The following is a 19,655-nucleotide window of genomic DNA, read 5'->3' as shown; positions in this document are numbered from 1 at the left end:
AGAGCATCTAGTGTAACATCCATGAAAAAATCGCGCCAATCCACCCCGTGAATGTGGTTGGAAAGCAAAGCTGTAAACGGCACCCATAACGATTACTCATGCGACGTCACTTAAAATCACTCACATCGCTCTACAAATAGTAAAACCAGAGAGAAGTGCACGTAACCACACCATTTATTACTTCAAAGAGATATTCTCGGTAAGGTTAACTCAATGCATGATGCATGAACGGTGTTTGGTTGAGTTGTATTGGTGTAGCACACGAGTGGAAACTTTTTTTATAAAATCAAAGTAAGCTCCAACCCGGTGTTAGACGATCTCACTTCTCCGTCTCTGCGCCGCGGACGGAGGCGACGAGACTTGCGGCTCAGAAGGAGGAGGAAGAAATACTGCTGTTCAGATTTCTGAACGGCCCAGAGTGCAGCCCTGGGGAGTGATTCCTTCTTCTATGGGGCCCATATGCAGTCCGCGCGGCCTGTGTTTTGTCCACCCGCTGAAGCTGGGTAAGTAGAGAGGGCCTGGAGAGTAGCATCTCCCATTGCTCTTGTTGGGTAGTTGACGGAAAGAGAGGAGGGTGCTCAGGGCTAAAGTCGCACACCCCGATTACGGGGCGGGGTGTTCCTACTGCTGAGCAAAATTTACATTCAGCGTCGTAGCGTTTCGGGTGCATTAAGTGAATACGCGTTGGCTGTGGGAAGGAGCCAGGATTATATGACCCTTAGGGTAGTTCGTTGTTCTCTGGAAAGGTCAGGGTAAGGAGAAGGTACGGTCTGTCTCAGAAGGCGATAATGCTGGATTATCTCCCTGGACGTGACAAGCGGGTGACTGTCCTCGTGCAGCTCCATAGCACGGGAGGTTAAAGGGCAGGCTTGTTGGGTGGGCGTATTTGTTGCCCTCCATTGAAGCGTGAGGGGGTGTCCAGATGAGCTGAATGGAACCGTTTGGGGAGTGGTTTTTTAGCACGCACAGTGCAGGTCAGGACACCCAACCCGACTGGTAATTCCAGTAGGATTGCTTGGAATCGGTGACTACCCTCCGAACCCCTGGTTGAGTCAGAGCCAAAGTGATGGCTGCCTCTTATGCTGCCGTCATTTGTTGGTTCCTAAGCGAGGTACACGCAAGGAGGCTGGTTCTGGAGGTAGCCACGATGATGGCGTGTTGCTGCCCTCGATGTTTGGAGAAGTTTCTGTAGATAACTGCATGAGCCCCACCGAGGGTGGTGTTTAGCGCTTGAGCCCGTGCTTTTCGGTGACCCTCGTCATGTGAGGGGCTCATATTTCGAAGCAAAGGGAGCATATTTAGTTTTAGTCACCAAGAGTCTGGGAGTATGTCAAGCGGAGTGACATTCTGGGCTGCCCAGCCAATCTGGTGAAGCATGCGGTTACCCATCGCAGTTCTCATTCGGACCTTCTGGTTAGAAAGATGGCCTTCTATCAGCTTCTCCACCGTGTTGTGGAGCCCCGTGCTAAGCAGCCTCTGTGTGGACGCACTCATGAGAATACCAATGGCCTGCTCGACCGCCTTTCTACTCATTATATAAAGCATCTCTATGTCTTCCTGGTTGAGAAGAAGTCAGGGGGGATGACGTAATTGACTCTCGAGAGGACAAAAGCTTCAATTAATCGAAAGGTGCCGGATTATTTTAGGCCTCGCTTCTTGGTGGCAACTCGCCTGATCATGTGTATGGTTTGAATAATGCTGTTTTTGAGGCGCTGCAAGGAGACGTCACTCTTGGTGTTAGCCTCGAGATGTAGGGCCAGGATGTTGACGCTGGTGCTTGGAGTGATGTCCTGGCCATCAAGGAGTATTTGGATGTATTCCTTGATTTGGCGTGAGGGCGGACGACAAGGAGGTGTGATTTTTTACGTGAACGCTGGAGGCCACAGGCTTTAGCACATTGGCGTACTAAAAGTGAGATTCCATGGATTGGTGCGAGATTCCTTTAATTTTTGTAACTCTCAGCACATGAGCAAGGTGCGCACAGGGCCGCTAGACGGGCGTGAGGGGTCGTGTGACGCTTTCACGTGGCATTCAGCGAGAAGGCAGAGGGTAAACCCGTAGATGTGCATGGTGAGTACACCACCTGTCCTCCCCGTCTTCGCGTGGGCTTGTAGCTGAATCGGTAAGATAACGAGCTCTCGCTTTGTTAGTCTATTAGTTCCAGGTTCGATTCCCGGCGGTGCCAGTAAATTCTTTTATTTGTTCGCTGGAGGTTTCTGGTGACACCAACGGTCGCGAAAGAACCATTGGGGGGTAGAGGTAGAAAGCTTTGCTTTAAAAATACGTTCCACTTGCCTCAGCTCACGCATCGTCGTCAGCATTTTCGTCTGTTTGTTTCATAGAATATGTTATCACAATCCCTACTTGCGTTCTATCTTGCTTTCTGCGTCTTCATGTTTCTGACCGCATTGATAACCGACATAAAGTAGCAATCATGTCCTGTCGAACACAATCCAGTTTTCCGTCTTTCATTCCTCGCACAGCATGTGACTAGAACCACCTTTCCGGACCAATCGCAGCCTTTGAAAACCATTGCCTGTTTCGCGCAACTTTAGCTAACATTTTCACTTGAGGAACCACATACGTTTGTTATACATTACCTTTTTGTTGCATTTTATGCTCTTTTTGTTTTGTACCCCACCCCCCTTTGTAACGCCTTTGGCCTTGAGGGTGAAACAAATGAAATCACTGCTCGCTGCACAGCCAGCGAAAAGCGGCGGAGGCACCCGACCTCCAAACATCAAGAGCCGACAGGACGGAAAAATTCACCCGGAACGTCACCAGGGCGCTTGTGCGCAATTCGCCGACGTCGTCAACGAGAGGAGCAGCGCTAACCGTTCGGCGCTCTCCCTGCCGGAGGCCAAAGTCCGCCGGTGCAGCAGCCAGATGATGTGCCTACGCTCGTGGACATGACGACGCCCGAAAACTGGACCCAGGATTCTGTGACGCCAAGAAGTCCACAAGAGGACTCAAACTTTTGTAAGATAGATAATGGAAGAGCACCTTGTATTCACCGCAACATGCGACACGAACGACAAAAGCAGTGACGGAATTACGTAGCAAAGGAGCAAACGACCAAGTCAACAAGAGTGGCAGGACCAGCCTAGCGGAAACCGACTGCAAGAACAGCATTACGCACTTCTTCGGCAAGCAAATTTTGGAAGACACCGTGACTTACTTTGCTATGTCAGAAAGGCTATAGCCTTGAAACACGGCAAAAAAGAAGTCATTGACCGAACCGCGGGAAATATCCACCTTGAATAAACGCATGAGGGCCTGTACACCTCGGAAAACAACGGCCCGTAGGAAAAGCCGCCGTCCCGGTGCCGGTTGTAGCGCTGAAGGCTGGCGGCGCGGGTGATGTTCGTTTGGTGGCGAACAGATGACTCCGAACCGAGCACTGAGGAAACGTCGCGCCACTGACCTCGCGTAGTACACGGTGCGGGCCGGTGTGGCAGGAAAGTTGTTGTTCGGATCGGACAGCCCTGGTCCGAGTTGTCTGGACAGGGGAAAAAGTTACAGGAATTCTGATAATTGTTTAACAATGCGTAAGCAGCCTCACCGCTTCTTCGGTGCACAAGCCGCACGTTCCCTTGGTGCCACTGAAGAGAGGTATAAGCCCTAATGGTGCCGGTTTCCTTGTTTTTGCTTTTACCTTTGTGACACCGTGAGTTTGTTTCCAGTCAGTTTTAAAGCAAAGCTTTCTAGCTCTACCAGCCAACGGTTCTTTCGTGGCGTGCGGGACAATAAGCTCCCAACGCGGCGAAGGCGGCGGCGGGAGGAGGGGGGGGGTTCACCAGAGTCCTTCAATTTTTCACTCATGGAGCACACTAGAGATGGGGCGGCGAATTTACGGAGCGTCCCCGCGCGGAAGTGCCTGCTCGCCGGAGGCGGTGTTGGCGGCACGGCTTTGTCGTCTGCTTTAGCGACGGTTGTTTTGGGCCTGTTTTGGTGCAGCTTCGCGTCCATTGCGCGGTGCCTTCGCCCGGCTTTATTAACTTGTTCGACAGCCCCTCCAGGGTAATCCGCCCCTGACGGTGGTCGTACGGCAAACATACGTTAAGGATTGGTTTGCAGGACGGGAAAACAAAATGTACAAACCACACACAGACATCTCGCCACTAGAAACAATACCTTTTGCGCACTGCTTGCCAAGAACGGGACTCCGATTTCTAAATTGGTGAATACCAATTCGGTTGTGTTTTAAGAGGTATCAAAAAAGGCGAAAGTAGCAACTGGCTCTGATAAATAGCGATTATAAAATTTCCCTCACCTTTTTCGCAATTCCTAAACGTACTAAACTAACTCGTTTAAATCAGTATAAATGGGGATCACTAAGCTCACATGCCGCATTGTTTCGGCGTCTGCGCTTCTGTCGAGCGGTGTTGTAGCCCCGAGATAGCACATCAGGATCGCTAGGTTCCACTGTCTCACCCTTCGATAGACGCTCCTCTCTGTTTTCTGCCGACACGCGGCCGGGATACAGCTGCGGTGTCGACCACCGCTCTAGCCCGGCCGTGGCCTACGCTGCTACGTTCGGGGCGCCACTCCGTGATTTCCATGTAACGGCTGGCGGAATATCTGCTTTCACTTTTTGTAGAGCCACGTGTCTGAATTCAGCTGACGTCGCATGGGCAATTGTTGTGGGTGTCATTTAAAACTGCTTTCCAAACACCTTCAAACAGTAGATTAGAGCCAATTTTTTTCGTTCATTTTTATATCCTAGTAAATGGCGTGAAACCACCGGATTATAGTCACTTCACAATTTCGTTAGTTTATTTTGAGGTTTATTTCTTGGCCCAGTCCCAACAGTGTGTGTGTGTGTGTGTGTTCGGGGGGGGGGGGGGCGTGGAGAGGGTATCGGTCGCAGTCGAGGGCCGCAGGGCACCCAGTTGCTGCCGGTACTTGGCAGCCGTTACAGCAGCGTAGAACTGCTCTGCCGTGCTTTGTGTACTCGAGAACAAAGTTTGCAGACGCGTTTTTCGGAGGTGTGATAGCTTGTACTGACGTCACTGTATTGCAGTGTTGGTGGGTTGGTTGCACAGTGGAAATCTGCAGCTCTTATCTCTAGCAACGCGGATGAAGCTGATAGCGATCGATCAAAAAGTGCGGTGACGTCGTTATGTGCAATCCACATGTTTTACGAGACGTTCCAAGATGCGAGCTTAAGCGACAATCCCGGCGTCTGGTGTTGGCGTTCATCAATTCAAAACAATTCCTTCACGAGGCCTTTCACAGTGCGAGCTTAAACTCGGCGGTATAGTTGCTAGCGAGGGGTGGTCGCCCCGCCTGTAAACAGTAGTGAAGGTAGGGGAATAAAAACCACCGAAATTCACCATCATTGTCAGCGCCCTCATTACACGGTGGCATAAACGAGAAGCGGTGAATCGGATTGCCACTCGAAAGTAAAGCCATTCGAAAGCAAAACGCTCCTCCAGCGGCAAGATGACAGAGCTCTTCGATAAAATATGCGAGGCTAAACAAGGCGCCGCACGCGTTGAACTGGATATTATGGTGTCCGATTCACAACTCACAAACGTGCTTAGGTGTACTCGGATATTTTATTTCCATTTCTGGGGCAAATTCCACCGCTGCGCCTGCACGCCGTAGAGCACGGTGGGGCTGTATGCTCACTTGTACATGGCACTACACGAGACCATATTACTAGCGAACCTGAGCAAAATGTTTCAAAACGGGAACCTAATAAAACCATATGGGCGCACGTACATCAGCCAAACTGTCGATAGAATACGCACAGCGAACGTTACAAACCACGCAGTCGGTTTGACGCGAGTTACGTAAATTAACTGCGACTGTGGAAATGAGCGGTTCGGCTCACGAAACGACTACACAGCGTGACATGCGTCTACGGAAACTTCTGTAGACTGAAAAAGAGGGACTTCAGTACGCCTAGTTCGTGCGTTGTTAGCAGCCTCCACCGCCTCTCCCTAAAACAATTGGAAGGGAGCAAGCGCAATGAAGCCGCCACGCGTTCACAGGCCGCGTCAACAAAAATAACTGCGGCAGTCAACAAGTCCCATCAGAGAAGAGCCACTGCGGCCGCGTTTCCCGCCGGGCCCTCACCCCCTCCTTTTTCCCTCTTCACCGTGACCTCTTTGCGAGCGACCGCCGAAAAACGCTTACAGCGCCAAACAGGGACCGGGAAAGGAGGGAGGTGCAGTTTTCGTTGTCTAATTTTACCATCCTTGACAGTTAAGCTGCACAGCGGCACCGCTAAATGTTTGCGACTCGTACACGCGCGTCCGGACTCGAGTTCGTGATAAAACTTGTTTGCACTACTGTACTCAGGAGTGCATATACTCATGAATACACAGTACTCATGAGTACACAGTATTTATGAGTATTGTACTCATGAGTGCTGTGTACTCATGAGTACTGTATACTCATGAGTACTGTACTCATGAGTACTGTACTCACGAGCAGTGGACTTACCCCTGTACTCACTCGTCATCGTACTCACTGTTTTTTTCTGGGTGTGTGATCACTCATCATCGTACTCACTCGTGAGTTTGAGTACAAATGAGTACAAATGAGTGTACTCACGAGTGAGTACGCCGACCTATGCATATGGCAGACATTCTCAGATAATGAATAGCAGCCTACCATTGTCGCTGAAGAAGAAAGTGTATGACAGCTGCATCTTGCCGGTACTCACCTACGGGGCAGAAACTTGGAGGCTCACTAAGAGGGTTCAAATTAAATTGAGAACGACTCAGCGGGCAATGGAGCGGAAAATGATAGGTGTAACATTAAGGGACAAGAAGAGAGCGGAGTGGGTCAGGGAGCAAACTGGTGTTAAAGACATATTAGTAGAAATTAAGAAGAAGAAATGGACGTGGGCAGGGCATGTAATGCGAAGGCAAAATAACCGCTGGTTATTAAGGGTAACAGAGTGGATCCCTAGAGAAGGCAAGCGTTGCAGGGGGCGGCAGAAATTTAGATGGGCAGATGAGATCAAGAAGTTTGCGGGGATAAATGGGTCACAGTTGGCACAGGACCGAAGTAATTGGAGAATAATGGGAGAGGCCTTTACCCTGCAGTGAGCGTAGACAGGCTGGTGATGATGATGATGATGACCTTCATTTACACTGAATGTGGTAACAGCGCCAATAATGATTTTTTTGTGCCCATACAAGGAATGGCATTGTTTGCGCTAAGACTACCTCTTTTACTATTTTGCAATTTCGAAACTGCTCTACGTTTCCCCCTCGTTTTGCGTGCCATAGGACCACCAGCGACCATCGAGGCTGCTAACGCGGAGCACCGTCTTCGTGGCCACTCAACGGGCGCCTTCGCGGCGACCTCCGTTGGTCGTCCGCTGGTCGTGAAAGCCGACGTCAAGGAACGCCACGTTCCGCCCGGCAGGGTGCGGGACCTGCGTGCCTCCGTCGATGAACGGGAAGCGAAGGCCCCGACCGTCCGGCTTTCCTGGACAAGTCCCGGTGCCCATGCATTCGATGGAAAAGGTAGGACAGGGTTGTCAGCACCGATTATCGTTTTGTTTGTCAGTGTGTGAGCTTTTCTTGTGACCCACGTTGTACTTCGTGGCAACAAGCTTCAAAAGCGGTTTTGCCGCCGCTCTCCATGCTCGCAGCCGGCTCGATGGGGTCTAGGACGTCTGACTAGGGGCGCACGCCGGCCGCTCGAGCATCTAAACGCGTTTCTCAATCCGCCGGTGAAAAATCATAAAAGTTCAAGCCAGCACCCTTGGCAAGAGAAGCGTTGCTTTAGTCGGCCATGGCTTGGAGACATAAAAACTAAGATTGCCAGCGCTTTAAGTGCAGAGCACTTTAGGGGCTCGCCTTGTCTTCGTAGCTCGCTCGCTGGACCTACGTAGATCAACAGGGCGTCCCGGGGTAGCACTGTCGTCCGCGGTGTACCCTAGAGGCTTGGAAAGCCAAGCGGTTTATATAGTCATAAGCATTCGAAACTCGGAAACCACTGGTGCTTGTCCTACATCTCCCCCGTTGTTCAGCGCAACGAAAACTGTAGGTACATTTGAGGCCAAATATACGTAATTAACCTGCAGCGCCCGCGTTCATATAGTTAGGAACGCTCGTTGGGTTGTTTGTTACAATAGTAAGCGAAAGAAAAAGCCGTTCCACTCAATGTGAAAGCTGACGGAAGGGCAAAGCAGTGATTCGCCGTAATGGGCTGTACCGCCGTTACCCGCTTACTGCTACCACCCCATGCAATTCAAATTTCCCGCTTTCGCAGTACTCGCACGCCCCCTACCTGAAACTGCGCCAGCGGGATTTCTGTTCCCTTTTGGTTTTCTCCTCGCACGTGCCAGCGTTGCACTGCCACATTTTGCGTTTACTATCGTAAAAACCAACCCAACAGGCGTCCTTAACTGAAGGAACGCGGGCGATGCCGGTTAGTTCAGTATATTTTTCCTCAAATTTACCTATAGTTTTCTTTGCGCTAAAATGGGAAGATGTATGACAAGCTTCAGCGTTTCACGAGTTTCGAACGCTTATGACTACATAAACCGCTTGGCTTTCGAAGCCTCTGGGGTACGCCGCGAATAACAGCGTTACCCTGGGACGCCGCCTTGGTGCTCTATATACTTGAGTCGAACGAGCGAGCTAGGACGACAAGGCGAGCACCTAAAGTGCTCTGCACTTAAAAAGTGGCCGCGCAAAAAACGGCGCGTTCGAAATGACGTAGAAAGGCTTCACGCGCAAGAAGAAAATTGCGCCCACCTCCCCGCGAGGGGAACCCTGTGTAGATGCGACGCATCGTGGGGTTCACTTGGTGTTTCCATTGGATTGATTCTGAAATCGCGTGAAACGCGTCGGGAATGCGTATGATTATTATGTTTTATGATTATTATTATGTTTTATTGGCCAATCTTGGTCAATCTCTCTAAGTGGTATGCTTGGGGCTTCGCTGTCGCAATGACCTTTACTCCATCATTATTGCTGTAAGTGGGAGCGTCTTTTCTTTTATTGCAAGTGTTAATCATTGCCCCATTATGCGTTGTATCAGTAGCTTCTTGACGTAGTTTGAATGAGTCAAGGATATCAGGCGCGTTCGTAGCATTTGATTCTGTCTCGGTTTTGTGGTGCAGTGGGAAGAGCACCATGTACCTCGCGTTCCGCCCACAGGGTCGTGGGATCGAAACCGGGCGCCGCTAACTATTTTTTTTTATAGTGTAGGGGGAGGGGTGTGGACGGACGACGCCGTATGAAGGGACAAGGCGAGTGAATGAGATGCAGTCGCACCTGAAATAGCGCGTTCAAAATGCCGCAGAAAGGCTCCAGCCGCGCAAGAAAAAAAATGGCGCGTTCGAATTGATGCAAAACAGCGCCAGCATACGAAATTAAAGCAAGCACAAAAAGAACAGAAATCCCGCTGGCCCAGTTTAAGGCAGGGGGCGCGCGAGCACTACGAAGACGGGAAATTTGAGATGTATGGAGTGGTAGCAGTGAACGGATAACGGCGGTGCAGCCCATTACGGCGAATCGCTGCTCTGCACTTCCGACAGCTTTCACATTGAGTAGAACGGCTTTAATTTGTGCTTTATACCGCACCGGGGCTTCGCTCCTATTTTGTGTCTCAATGGCTACGTCACGAAAAGATGAAAGGAAAGCGGGTGAGAGAAACACCAGCATTATTTACTTATTGTAGCGTCAGCTACAGTGGCCGAGGTTGAGCAGTTTTGCGTGGGCCGTGAAGGGCCATTCTGCGCAAGCGCGAAGAGAATTGGATTGGTTTGGATCGGATCGGATTGAATTGGCTTGGCTTGGATTTGAATTGCTTTGGAATAAATTGAATTCTTGAATTGAAACCCAATCCAATTGGAGTAGGGGTGTGTGGAGAACTGAGTCTGCTCATTCGCCGGTCTGAGCATTCCAGAGGAGTGACGTCATAGCCGCGGCAGGCGCACTGGCGCCGGCGCGTGCCCAGCTGTGCGCCTCCGTTGCGCAGTTGCCAAGTCTGACGCTGCGCCGGAGCCGCTTGATAGCCGTTTCACGTGGCTCCTGGAGAGCCTTGCTGCGGGAGGAGCCATGCGCGAGGAGCAGTGACTGGACTGGACTGGACTGGACTAGATTGAATTGGATTGGATTGGTTTGGAAATTGTTTTAGCTACAGTAAGCGTGATAATAAGCTAATCATAGACAACCAGGAAACCTAAGAATAACCAGCTGAACATTAGCTCACGCTATGTATATCCTGGCATAGCCGAGCTAAGCCTCTGCTTTTTTTTTTGTTAGCAAAGGACGCATCGTTGCTCGTCGAACATAAGCCGAGAGACCTACGAAACGCATGATATTTCAGGTAAAAGAAATTTCATAAGCCCAAATTTTCCTTTTAATTACTTTCTGAAGTCGTCCAAGAATCGAATATACAATAACGCTAACCGCATGTTAGAGGTTACCTGAGGCAAAACGTCGGAAAAGCTCTGGTTTAATTAAAGCTTTTGTTTTAGAAGCTCTTTTAGACCAAAATTAGAATATGCCGCCTTAATCTGGGATTCGGATCGAGTTTTTTCGCAGCATGGTTTAGAAACAGCGCGGTAGAACAAGAACAAAAAGACAAGAACTGGGCGAGTGCTCGTCCTTTCTGGTTCCAGAAAGGACCAGCGCTGAATCTAAACCATGTACCAATTATAACTCGCCCAACTTTCCATCCGGCTTTTTTGTGGCGCACCCTTGCAATTGTTGCGCTGCCCGCTTCATACTTTTGAGTCACTACAGAACTGCTATCGGAACACTAATAATTTACCTCTGCAAATGCAGCTGTTATTACGAAGAACATTTTTCGTCTATGTTTATTCCTTAAAATTTCTCACAGCCAGTGCTTAGCCAGTCAACGTATCTCAAGGCGAGCTTATCGCTATTCACGTGTCCACCGCGCATACAAAGTTGCAAACATTTTTTCCGCACAAGCACATTTTGTTTACTATTTCCTGCCGGAAACTTCTACCGAGTGGAACCAATTCAATAGCCGATTAGTTTTCGCGAATCCTCATTCGCCCTTTTCGGGTATAGTGATTGCTCATAAACTTATTTCTGTTGTTCTTGTTGTAGTTTATTTTCACTTCCCTTTAATAACTGTTTTCGACCGGAAGTTTTGCATATTTTTCATGTAGCGTTGTGCAACTTCGTGTGCAGTCGAATCTCGATAAACGGAAATCGCTGAAACGTAATTGCCGGTTAAACGGAACCGTAGCGTGAAAGTTGGTATGTTTTGTATTCAGATAACGTAAAAAAAAAAAAACTCTCGGTAATCGGAACTAAAATTTCCGCGTCGCCGTAACGGAACCAGAAATAGAACTCCTTGTCAAACCCATTGGCATTTGATTCAGCTTTTTACGATTCCGGCTGTTTTTTTTTATTTTTTTCATCCTGCATGTTTTATTTATTTTTTGGCCTCGTAAGCCTCATATGGTGAGTGGTCAACCGTGTTGGCGCAACAAATGCAATGTCGCAGTTCTTGTTCCAGTCGTTCGGAATCCACTCACGAAGCCGGGGTTACAGAGCTCAGCTCCGGCCGCCTCGTTCGTGCAATCGTGGTGCTATTCGTCCTTCATTACCACGTTGCCCTCTTCTAAATTCCGTGGCTCGTAAGCACTGGCGAAGTTGAGGCCTCTAGCCTCCGTGAAGATGCAGTTGCAAGGACTCAAACAAAAATAATTGATGCATTTTGTAGTGCTCAGTGACTCATTGTTGCCAAATGAACTTTGGGAAATGCTGTGCCTACACCTCTTGGAGTTTTCTGGCTGTCTATCAGCTACATTAACCTTCTTGTGCTTAGAGTTCCATGAAATGGTATGAAGAGTGTGTAAACACTTAAATTTGCACGCGCACACATCTGTGTCAGTAAACGGAACTCCTGTTAAACGGAACTAATTTTTTCGGTCCTTTCAATTTCCGCTTGTGGAGAGTCTACTGTAGCTGGTTTTGAAGCCTGCAACTGCTTTGTGCTTCCTACTTATAGCACTATTGGAAGGAATAAAAGGGGCGCTAAGCAGACAAAGACGAACTAGGAACACACCCCACATAAAGGCGCCATGTTGGCGCCTGTTGGCGCCACATGTTGGCGCCACATATTGGCGCCTGTATGTGGTGAGTGTTTCTACTTCGTCTTCGCCACCTTTTATTCTTTCCAATAAGCATGAACCAACCAGCTCAACAAGTTTTGTTAAGTTGTAGCACTAATATTTCCACATGTCTCTTCACAACAACCGTGCGTATTTCCTTATGTTTTTGTGTTTCTGTACAACCAGCGAGTCTATTTTATGTCACTTTTTTGCCACTTTATTTCTTACACATTATTCGCTCCCCTAACTCAGTACCCTCTTCAGTGCTTGTGTGATTGAGGACAGCTGAAATAAAAAAATCGGAGAATTTATTATTTCCTAAATGCGTCTGCATTGTGGACCAAAATCCTCAGCTGTCGTTGTAAAACTCGCATTGTGGGCGCATGCTCTTTTCGACGCAGGGCGCTTCAGATTGCTATTTTGTGTAGACGGAGTTTAAAGTACACATTCGTTTCAATACAGGGTATTTTTTCAGAGCACAAAGCTTTCTAGCCGCCTCTTTTGTTCAGCATGCTTGGCTCCTGTAGTGAATGTTATCACTGTTCATTGAGAATTCACTTTCGTATAACAACGAGGAATTTTCCCAAGTTATCTTACGCTGTGAATTCCTTAATTGGCGTTTATGGCTGCACCGGCCCGCGTGGTTTAAATAATGCAACAGTCCAGCCGTAGGCCACAATAAAAACGTCAGTGTTAACTGTACCGGCTGTGGTACATCAGTCAGTGACAAAGGCGTTGTGCTGCTGAACCCCAGGAAGCGGGTCTTGTCACTATTGCGCTGGTAATTTTTCTGGGGGAGGGGGCAGGGGCGAAAAACGAAAACCTTTGCGTGTCGAGATTTCGGCGCCTCTTACAGATCCCCAGGTAGACAAAATTCATCCAGTGCCCTCCATCCTCTGCAACCAAGGTTGTTCTTGTACAGATTACAGATCAGATTATCCATCAGGCGCATCGACGGGGCACTGTAGCCTACTTGCTTGCCCCTATTACTGATTTAGAAAGCATGGTAGAATCTTAAGGCAGCTTTAGCTTGGGCATGTTTTGAGAGTAGTTGCTTTTCGGGCCGCATGGGCTCAGTGCACTGAAGATTTCCCCGCAGAGTAGAAACCATGCATCACCACCGTCAGCAGCAGCCTGTGTAGATCAACTGCAGGATGAAGGCCTCTCCTATTGACATTCACTCGCTCCTGTCCCGGCTGCCCGAGTCCATTGCTTCCCTTCAAATTCAGCGTGACTGTAACATACTTGCCAATGCGTCCTCATTGGCCTGGTACGACGACTTCTCGACGTAAGATGAAACTCGTGGACGTAAACTCGCGCTGGTCATATTACTGCGAGATTACTGATTCTCATGGCCGATGTCGCCACGTGAGTGATCACTTGCATGACCTGGGTAACCGTGGGAGGAGTGTTAATTTTTGTCCTCTACTAATGCTGCAGTTGCTTCCCTGGAAATCCGGGCATCGCTCAGCGTGGAAACGCTGCTCTACTCATTCCACAATGCCACGCTGGTGTCGGGCCGGCAGACGAACTCGGGTGCAGTGAAACCCCGGCCTGCCTTTTCCCGCCAACAAGTAGCTCTGGCCATTCCGCAAGAACTACTTGCGCCCAGGCCCTTCTACCTGGCGCCGGCCTCGCCGACACCGCTGCCACCTCTGAGGGCGTCACATCACAACGTGTTCTTCGCCCTGGTCGCTATTAATGACCATGGCTTGCGCTCCGAAGTTTCCAACATCGCGAGCGCAGCCTTCTCTTCACATTCTCTATTAGCTGACGGTTTGACGGGCGAAACTTCGCCCGAAGGTGATTATTCGATGGAGCATACGGCCGGCGTTTACGACAACGGCATCGACATGAGCGTCGCGTACCCCAACTTTGATGGCGATATGGTCGATGCGCTGGTCGCACAAGTGACAGAAGGATCTCCCAGCCCGGAGAACTCGTCGGAGGTGCTTCCTGCTTCCGACGAAAATTCGACGACTGCTGAGCCTGCCGTGGAGCAGGAGGATGACGGCTGGGGACTTCACCCCACGGTGCGAGGGTGGATTATCACCAGCGCACTCTTGGTGGGCTCGCTGCTGATCTGCTGCAACATCTTCATCCTCTACTGCAGGCAGCAGTGCCGCCAGGATGTGGGGCCTCCAGCGCAAGGCCATACGACTACGATGACGACAACTGCAAACGCCGCCTACTAGCGGGGCTTTTTTGGAGCCCCAATTCATTAAAAAGGTTCTCCGCAGTCATTATATGCAGTAGCCCTAAAAGAGGCCAGGGTTCAGAACGTGAACTTGGAGTTGATTTTCGAATTCAAATTGCACTATAAAAGCTAAGATTATCAATCTTATTTTTAATATTCCTGAAATAATTTTTAGTCGAAAAGTAAGTGACGAGAAGGATAGTTGTTCTAGAAAACCGCATTGCCTCGAGCTCGAGCTTCTCTAAAGGAAGTATGCACATAGGATGGTAGTTACTCAACGAGGCATGATCACCCTTTTTAAAAATAGGAGCCATTTTACCCCGTTTTAAATTCATGAGGTAAAGCCTAATATTTATGGAGAACATTGATAATGGCAGGTAAGATGTCACAAAGAGGTGTAAACTCGGTTAAATTTCTCAACTATGAATATTGTCCAGACATACCCTTTTAATGTTTTAGGCTACCAGTGCCATATAATTAGCCAACAGGCGCTGTACAGCATAGGAAGAAGGATTGTTGCAGGCAAAAAATATGGGGCTCATATAGAGGCTCAGGGGTCATGTCAGGCAGTAAGAAGTACGTGGTTACTAAGGGTCAATTCGATTCACCTGCACCACGCGAACCACTTCAGGAGGTGCAGCTCTTCCCCATTCGTTTCAGTGGTGCAGCCCGCGGCACCTAAACTGCGACGTTCCATTTACCGGTGGTGCAGGACGACTTCATGGCTTTGCCGGCACTCCCTTCCGGGGAGGGGCAGATGCATACGAAAAAGTGCTGGTCAGGTTCTGCTGATTGATTGATGTTGGATCCGGCACTGCTCTGCTGTGAACTAGTTCAATATGTGCGGGGTGAATCGAGCGGACCTTAAATGTTAGGGTAATATCAAGGGGGTTATTGTGGACAAATATTAACGAAATATTAAGCGATAAAAAAGATTGGCTCAAATCCACGCTGTGAGGGTGGTTGGAAGTCAAAGCTTTAAACGACACTCAACAACTTCCCATTGGACGTCACTTGAGTTTACACGCGTGGCTCTACAAAGTGAAACCAGAGATTCTGCCAGCCGTTACCTGGGATGATCGGGGGCGGCGTCTCGACCGCAGCAGCGTCGCTCATGGCTGGGCTCCGCCGCTATAGCCAGGCCGTGCGCCGGCAAAAGAAAATGGAGACGAGCGTCGTTTCGAAGGGTGAGACAGCAGAACCTAGCCATCCTGACGTGCTAGCTCGTGGCTACACCACCGCGCGACGCAAGCGCAGACACCGATACAATTCGGCATGTCAGCTTAGTGATTCCCATTTATGCCGATTTAAACTGGTTTGTTTAGTAAGCGTGAAAATTGGGCGAAAGCTGAGGGAACGTTTGTAGTCGCTATTTATCAGAGCCAGCTGCCACTTTCGCGTTTTGTAATACGTCTTCAAACACAACCGAACTGGTATTCACCAATTTATAAAACGGAGCCCCATTCGTGTGTAAGCAGTGCGCAAAAGGTAGCATTTCTCTAGCGGCCAGATGTCTGTAAATTGTCTCTGCATTTTGTTTTCCCGCCCTGCAACCAATCCTTAACTTAACGTATCTTTGTCGTACGGCTACTTAATTCCATCTCGCCCGGTTTGCCCATTAGGCGCTGTCAAACGAGTTAATCAAGCCATGCGAAGGAACCGCGAAATAAACCCGAAGCTGCACCAGAACAAGCCCAAAACAAGCGTCGCTAAAGCGGGCGACAAAGCATTCCCGTCGACGCGCCCGCCGGTGTGAGCAGGCACCTGCGCGCGGGGAACGCTGGGTAACCACTCGTCGTGTTACCTACACTGTGCTCCGTGAGTGAAAACTGCCCTCCCCCACCACAGCGCGTTGGGAGTTTCTTGTCGTGCAGGACACCAAGGAATGGCTGGCTGGTAGAGGAGAGGTAAAGTGTAATTCCTTCGGCGTCATTACGTAGGCCTGCTCGATTCCAGCAGCGCTTCTCATCTGGAGCAGAGCGATTTCTGCAGTGGTTACTTCCACAGGATTAATATTCTGCGTGTAAAGTCAATAATCCTTTTTGACCGCATTTTGCCTAACATCGGCAGTCGCAAACACGATATTGTTACGAGGCGAGGGTGCGGTGAAAAAAAAAATGCACTTTCAGTATTTACACTATTTACAGGAGGAAAGACTGGGGTGCCGCTAGCATTCGAAATGGGTCACCAGAGACCTCTTCTTTCACGAACAGCCTTCACTGAACTTCGTGTTTTTGGCTGAGCTTCAATCCCTCGTAAACACGTCGTTTGTCGTCTTCTCGTTTGCGCGTGGCATTACCCCCGGCTGTACATGCGCAGTCGAGGCGCTATGGCGAACTGATGAGAGACGGTGGTACGGCTCCAGGCGTACAACGTGGCAAATGTCAGTCCAAGGTACACGACTCGACGAGAGTGAAGAAACGGGGGAGGTCTCATACGTGACATCGGTCACTTGACGCAGTACGCGATACGGGCCACGGAAGCGGGGCAGCAGTTTTTCAGAAAACCCGACTTTGCGGGTAGGTGTCCAGAGAAGAACAAGGGATCCCGGTGTGAAGTGGGCCACGCGGTGTTTGTGTTCGTAAATCGCCTTCTGAACAGCTTGCGAGGAAGAACGTCGGTGGCGAGCTATCTGCCGCGCATGATCAGCGCGAGCAATGGCTTCGCGGGCGTACTTCGACCGCCGTAGCGGCAGGTCGCCCGACGTGGGGAGGTGTGCGTAGCGGGATCACGCCCATATAGAAGCTAGAAAATTGGATATGCGGTGGTATTATGCCGTGATGAATTATGGGCGAAAGTCCCATAAGGCAGTATGACGGGCCAGTCTCGATGATATGCAGAAATGTAGCAAGATAGCATGTGCGTCAGGGTGCGATTGAGGCGTTCCGTAAAGCCGCTATATGCCGTTATAGGGTGATATGCTGTCGGTAGATTGTGTTTAGCAGAACATGAGCGAATGATATCTTGAATGACTTGGGAGGGGAAGTAAGGCGTCCGCGGTCAGTAAGCAACTGCCGAGGCGCCCCATGCTGGAGAACTATGTCTCGAAGCAAAAAATCTGCTACAACGGTAGCACAGCTGGTCGGGAAACCTGGCGTGATTGCGTGGCATGTGGCCTAACCGGTCGCCACAGCAATCCACATGTTCCCGATGTGTACAAGGGAAAAGGGCCAAGCAGGTCCACGGAAGAAACGTTCTGCGGGGATGTCAACCGGCTGGAGCTGGCTCGCTCAAAAAGTTGGTGTTTTTCAGCGTTGGCACTGGCCGCAAGCCCTGACGTACCGGCGTGCGGAACGGTATAGGCCAGGCCAAAAGAATCGTCGGTGGACTCGATCCTAATTGCGAGAGATGCCGAGATGCCCAGCAGCTGGCATGTCGCGAGGCTGCCGGATCACAGTGCAGCGCAGGCGGGAACAACATCTCGGGACCGTAAGGATGGACATTGCGACGGTATACGATGTTGTCACGGAGCAGGAACATTGCCTTTGAAGTATCGGTTGAGGCCGAGTTAAGGTTCTCTATAATAGACCGTAGTGCCGGGTCACAACACTGCTTTTCCTAATGTGAAGAAGCCCGGATATAGTGCATAGACAAGCTGCACCGTCATCGTCATTGTCGTCGGGTGGGTCGACAGGGTGGCAGGACAAGCAATCAGCGTCTTGATCCAAACGTCCAGATTTGTATTGGACATCATTGAATACGCAGTGCCCACCGACCTAGCCGACCTACGGGGTATTTGAGCGAAGAGAGCAAGCACAGTTCGTGATCGTCTGTCACGAGCGGCCGTGCAGGTATGGACGGAACGTGGTCACTGACCACACAAGACCGAGACATTCTCTTTCAGTGATTGAGCAGTTGCGCTCTGGGGTGGAAAGAAGGCGGCTGGCATAGGTGATAACACGCCCCAGTCCACCTTGCCGTTGCGCCAAGACCGCCCCCATACCGTTACCACTGGCATCCGTGCGGACTTCTGTGGGAGCATGAGGATCAAAGTGAGCCAGAAAAGGTGCATTGGTGAGCACGGAAATTAGGGTGGTAAAAGCGGCCACTCGGTCGGAGCCCCAGGAACGTTCTTCTGCAGGCCGTTAAGGGGTCGGGAAATGTTGGCAAAGCCCTTGATAAAGCGGCGGAAGTAGGAACAGAGTCCTAGAAAGCTTTTATACGGCGTTGAGCGTGGTGCCAGTAAGTTCTGGACTGCGCGAACTTTATCCGGGTCGGGTTGAACTCCCCTGGCGTTGACCAGGTGTCCCAGGATTGTGATTTGTCTACGGCCGAAATGACATTTTGAGGAATTCAGCTGGAGACCAGCCCGTCGGCAAAGTGCCAGAATCTCGGAAATGTGCTCGAGATGGGTGGTAAATGAAGGCGAGAAAACGATATCATCCAAGTAATACAGGCATGTGGACCACTTCAAGGAGCCATGAAGAGAAAACTTCATTTAATTTGAAACAACTAGAATTAGTATCTCACTCAGCTCCATTACAGCCACAAAAGAGGTTTTTTAACAAAAAAAAGCAAGAAGTATTTAAAAACTTTCAAATTTTGCGCCAGAGTGATGTGTTATGAGCAAGAATGACGTCATACGAGCCAACAATAAAACAATTTTCAGTGCGTTAACTGCACGTTAGCATTCAAGTGATGCGGTCAAATGGAACTAGATGCCCCATTACAGACGTCCAGTCATGTGTCGTCACGAGAGATCAGTTAGGCGGCCGCCAATCACACAAACAAGGTTCCGTGACGTCATAGAAAAATTGCGGGATATTGGCTAGGGGGTCGCGACTGCTTCACACGTTTTCTTTCATATCTCCGTTATTTGTTCGAAGATTGCGATGATCGTTGTTATCGAGACTAAGCAGTCTTTCTAATAAACCCAACTTGTCTTCATGGCTCCTTTGAAGCCCTGGCGCAATAAGTCCACCATGCGCTCAAATGTTGCTGGAGTGGTACATAGGCCAAACGGCATCACTTCGAACTGGTAAAGGCCATCAGGTGTTATGAAGGCGGTTTTCTCACGGTCCATTTCATCCACGGCGATTTTCCAATATCCGGACCGAAAGTCGATGGATGAAAAGTACTTGGCTCCGAAGAGGCAGTCAAGGGCATCGTCTATCCGCGGAAGGCGATAAACGCCCTTCTTCGTGACGGCATTAAGGTGTCGATAGTCTACAAAAACCGCCATGTACCATGTTTCTTCTTGACTAGCACCACTGGTGAGGCCCATGGCCTGTCGGAAGGTTCAATTATATCTTTTGCCACTTATCCACGTATCTTATCCACTTATTTTTGGGTTATTTGCCTCTCTGCTCGGAAAACTCTCTACGGGCGTTTGGGAATGAGGTTAGCGCTTCCTGTGTGAATTCGATGGGTGAGCGATGAAGCTTTATC

The 19,655-nt window shown here is 49.7% G+C and overlaps 1 protein-coding gene across 1 annotated transcript in view; it reads left to right on the top strand.

Moving 5' to 3' along the window:
• Window positions 1-14,302, top strand: part of LOC144153511 (calcium-activated chloride channel regulator 1-like) — a 47,326-nt gene extending 33,024 nt beyond the window's left edge. The window contains exons 10-11 of the mRNA XM_077685144.1: window positions 7,248-7,487; window positions 13,511-14,302. Of these exons, the coding sequence (XP_077541270.1) occupies window positions 7,248-7,487; window positions 13,511-14,265 (995 nt within the window). The 3' untranslated portion in view covers window positions 14,266-14,302. The remainder of the gene's footprint in view (window positions 1-7,247; window positions 7,488-13,510) is intronic.
• Window positions 14,303-19,655: the final 5,353 nt, after the last annotated feature.

Source organism: Haemaphysalis longicornis, unplaced genomic scaffold (assembly GCF_048455015.1).
Source record: "Haemaphysalis longicornis isolate Haplotype H1 unplaced genomic scaffold, Haemaphysalis longicornis Haplotype H1 scaffold_9, whole genome shotgun sequence".
Taxonomy (NCBI): domain Eukaryota; kingdom Metazoa; phylum Arthropoda; class Arachnida; order Ixodida; family Ixodidae; genus Haemaphysalis; species Haemaphysalis longicornis.
This window is presented reverse-complemented; position numbering and strand designations above follow the sequence as displayed.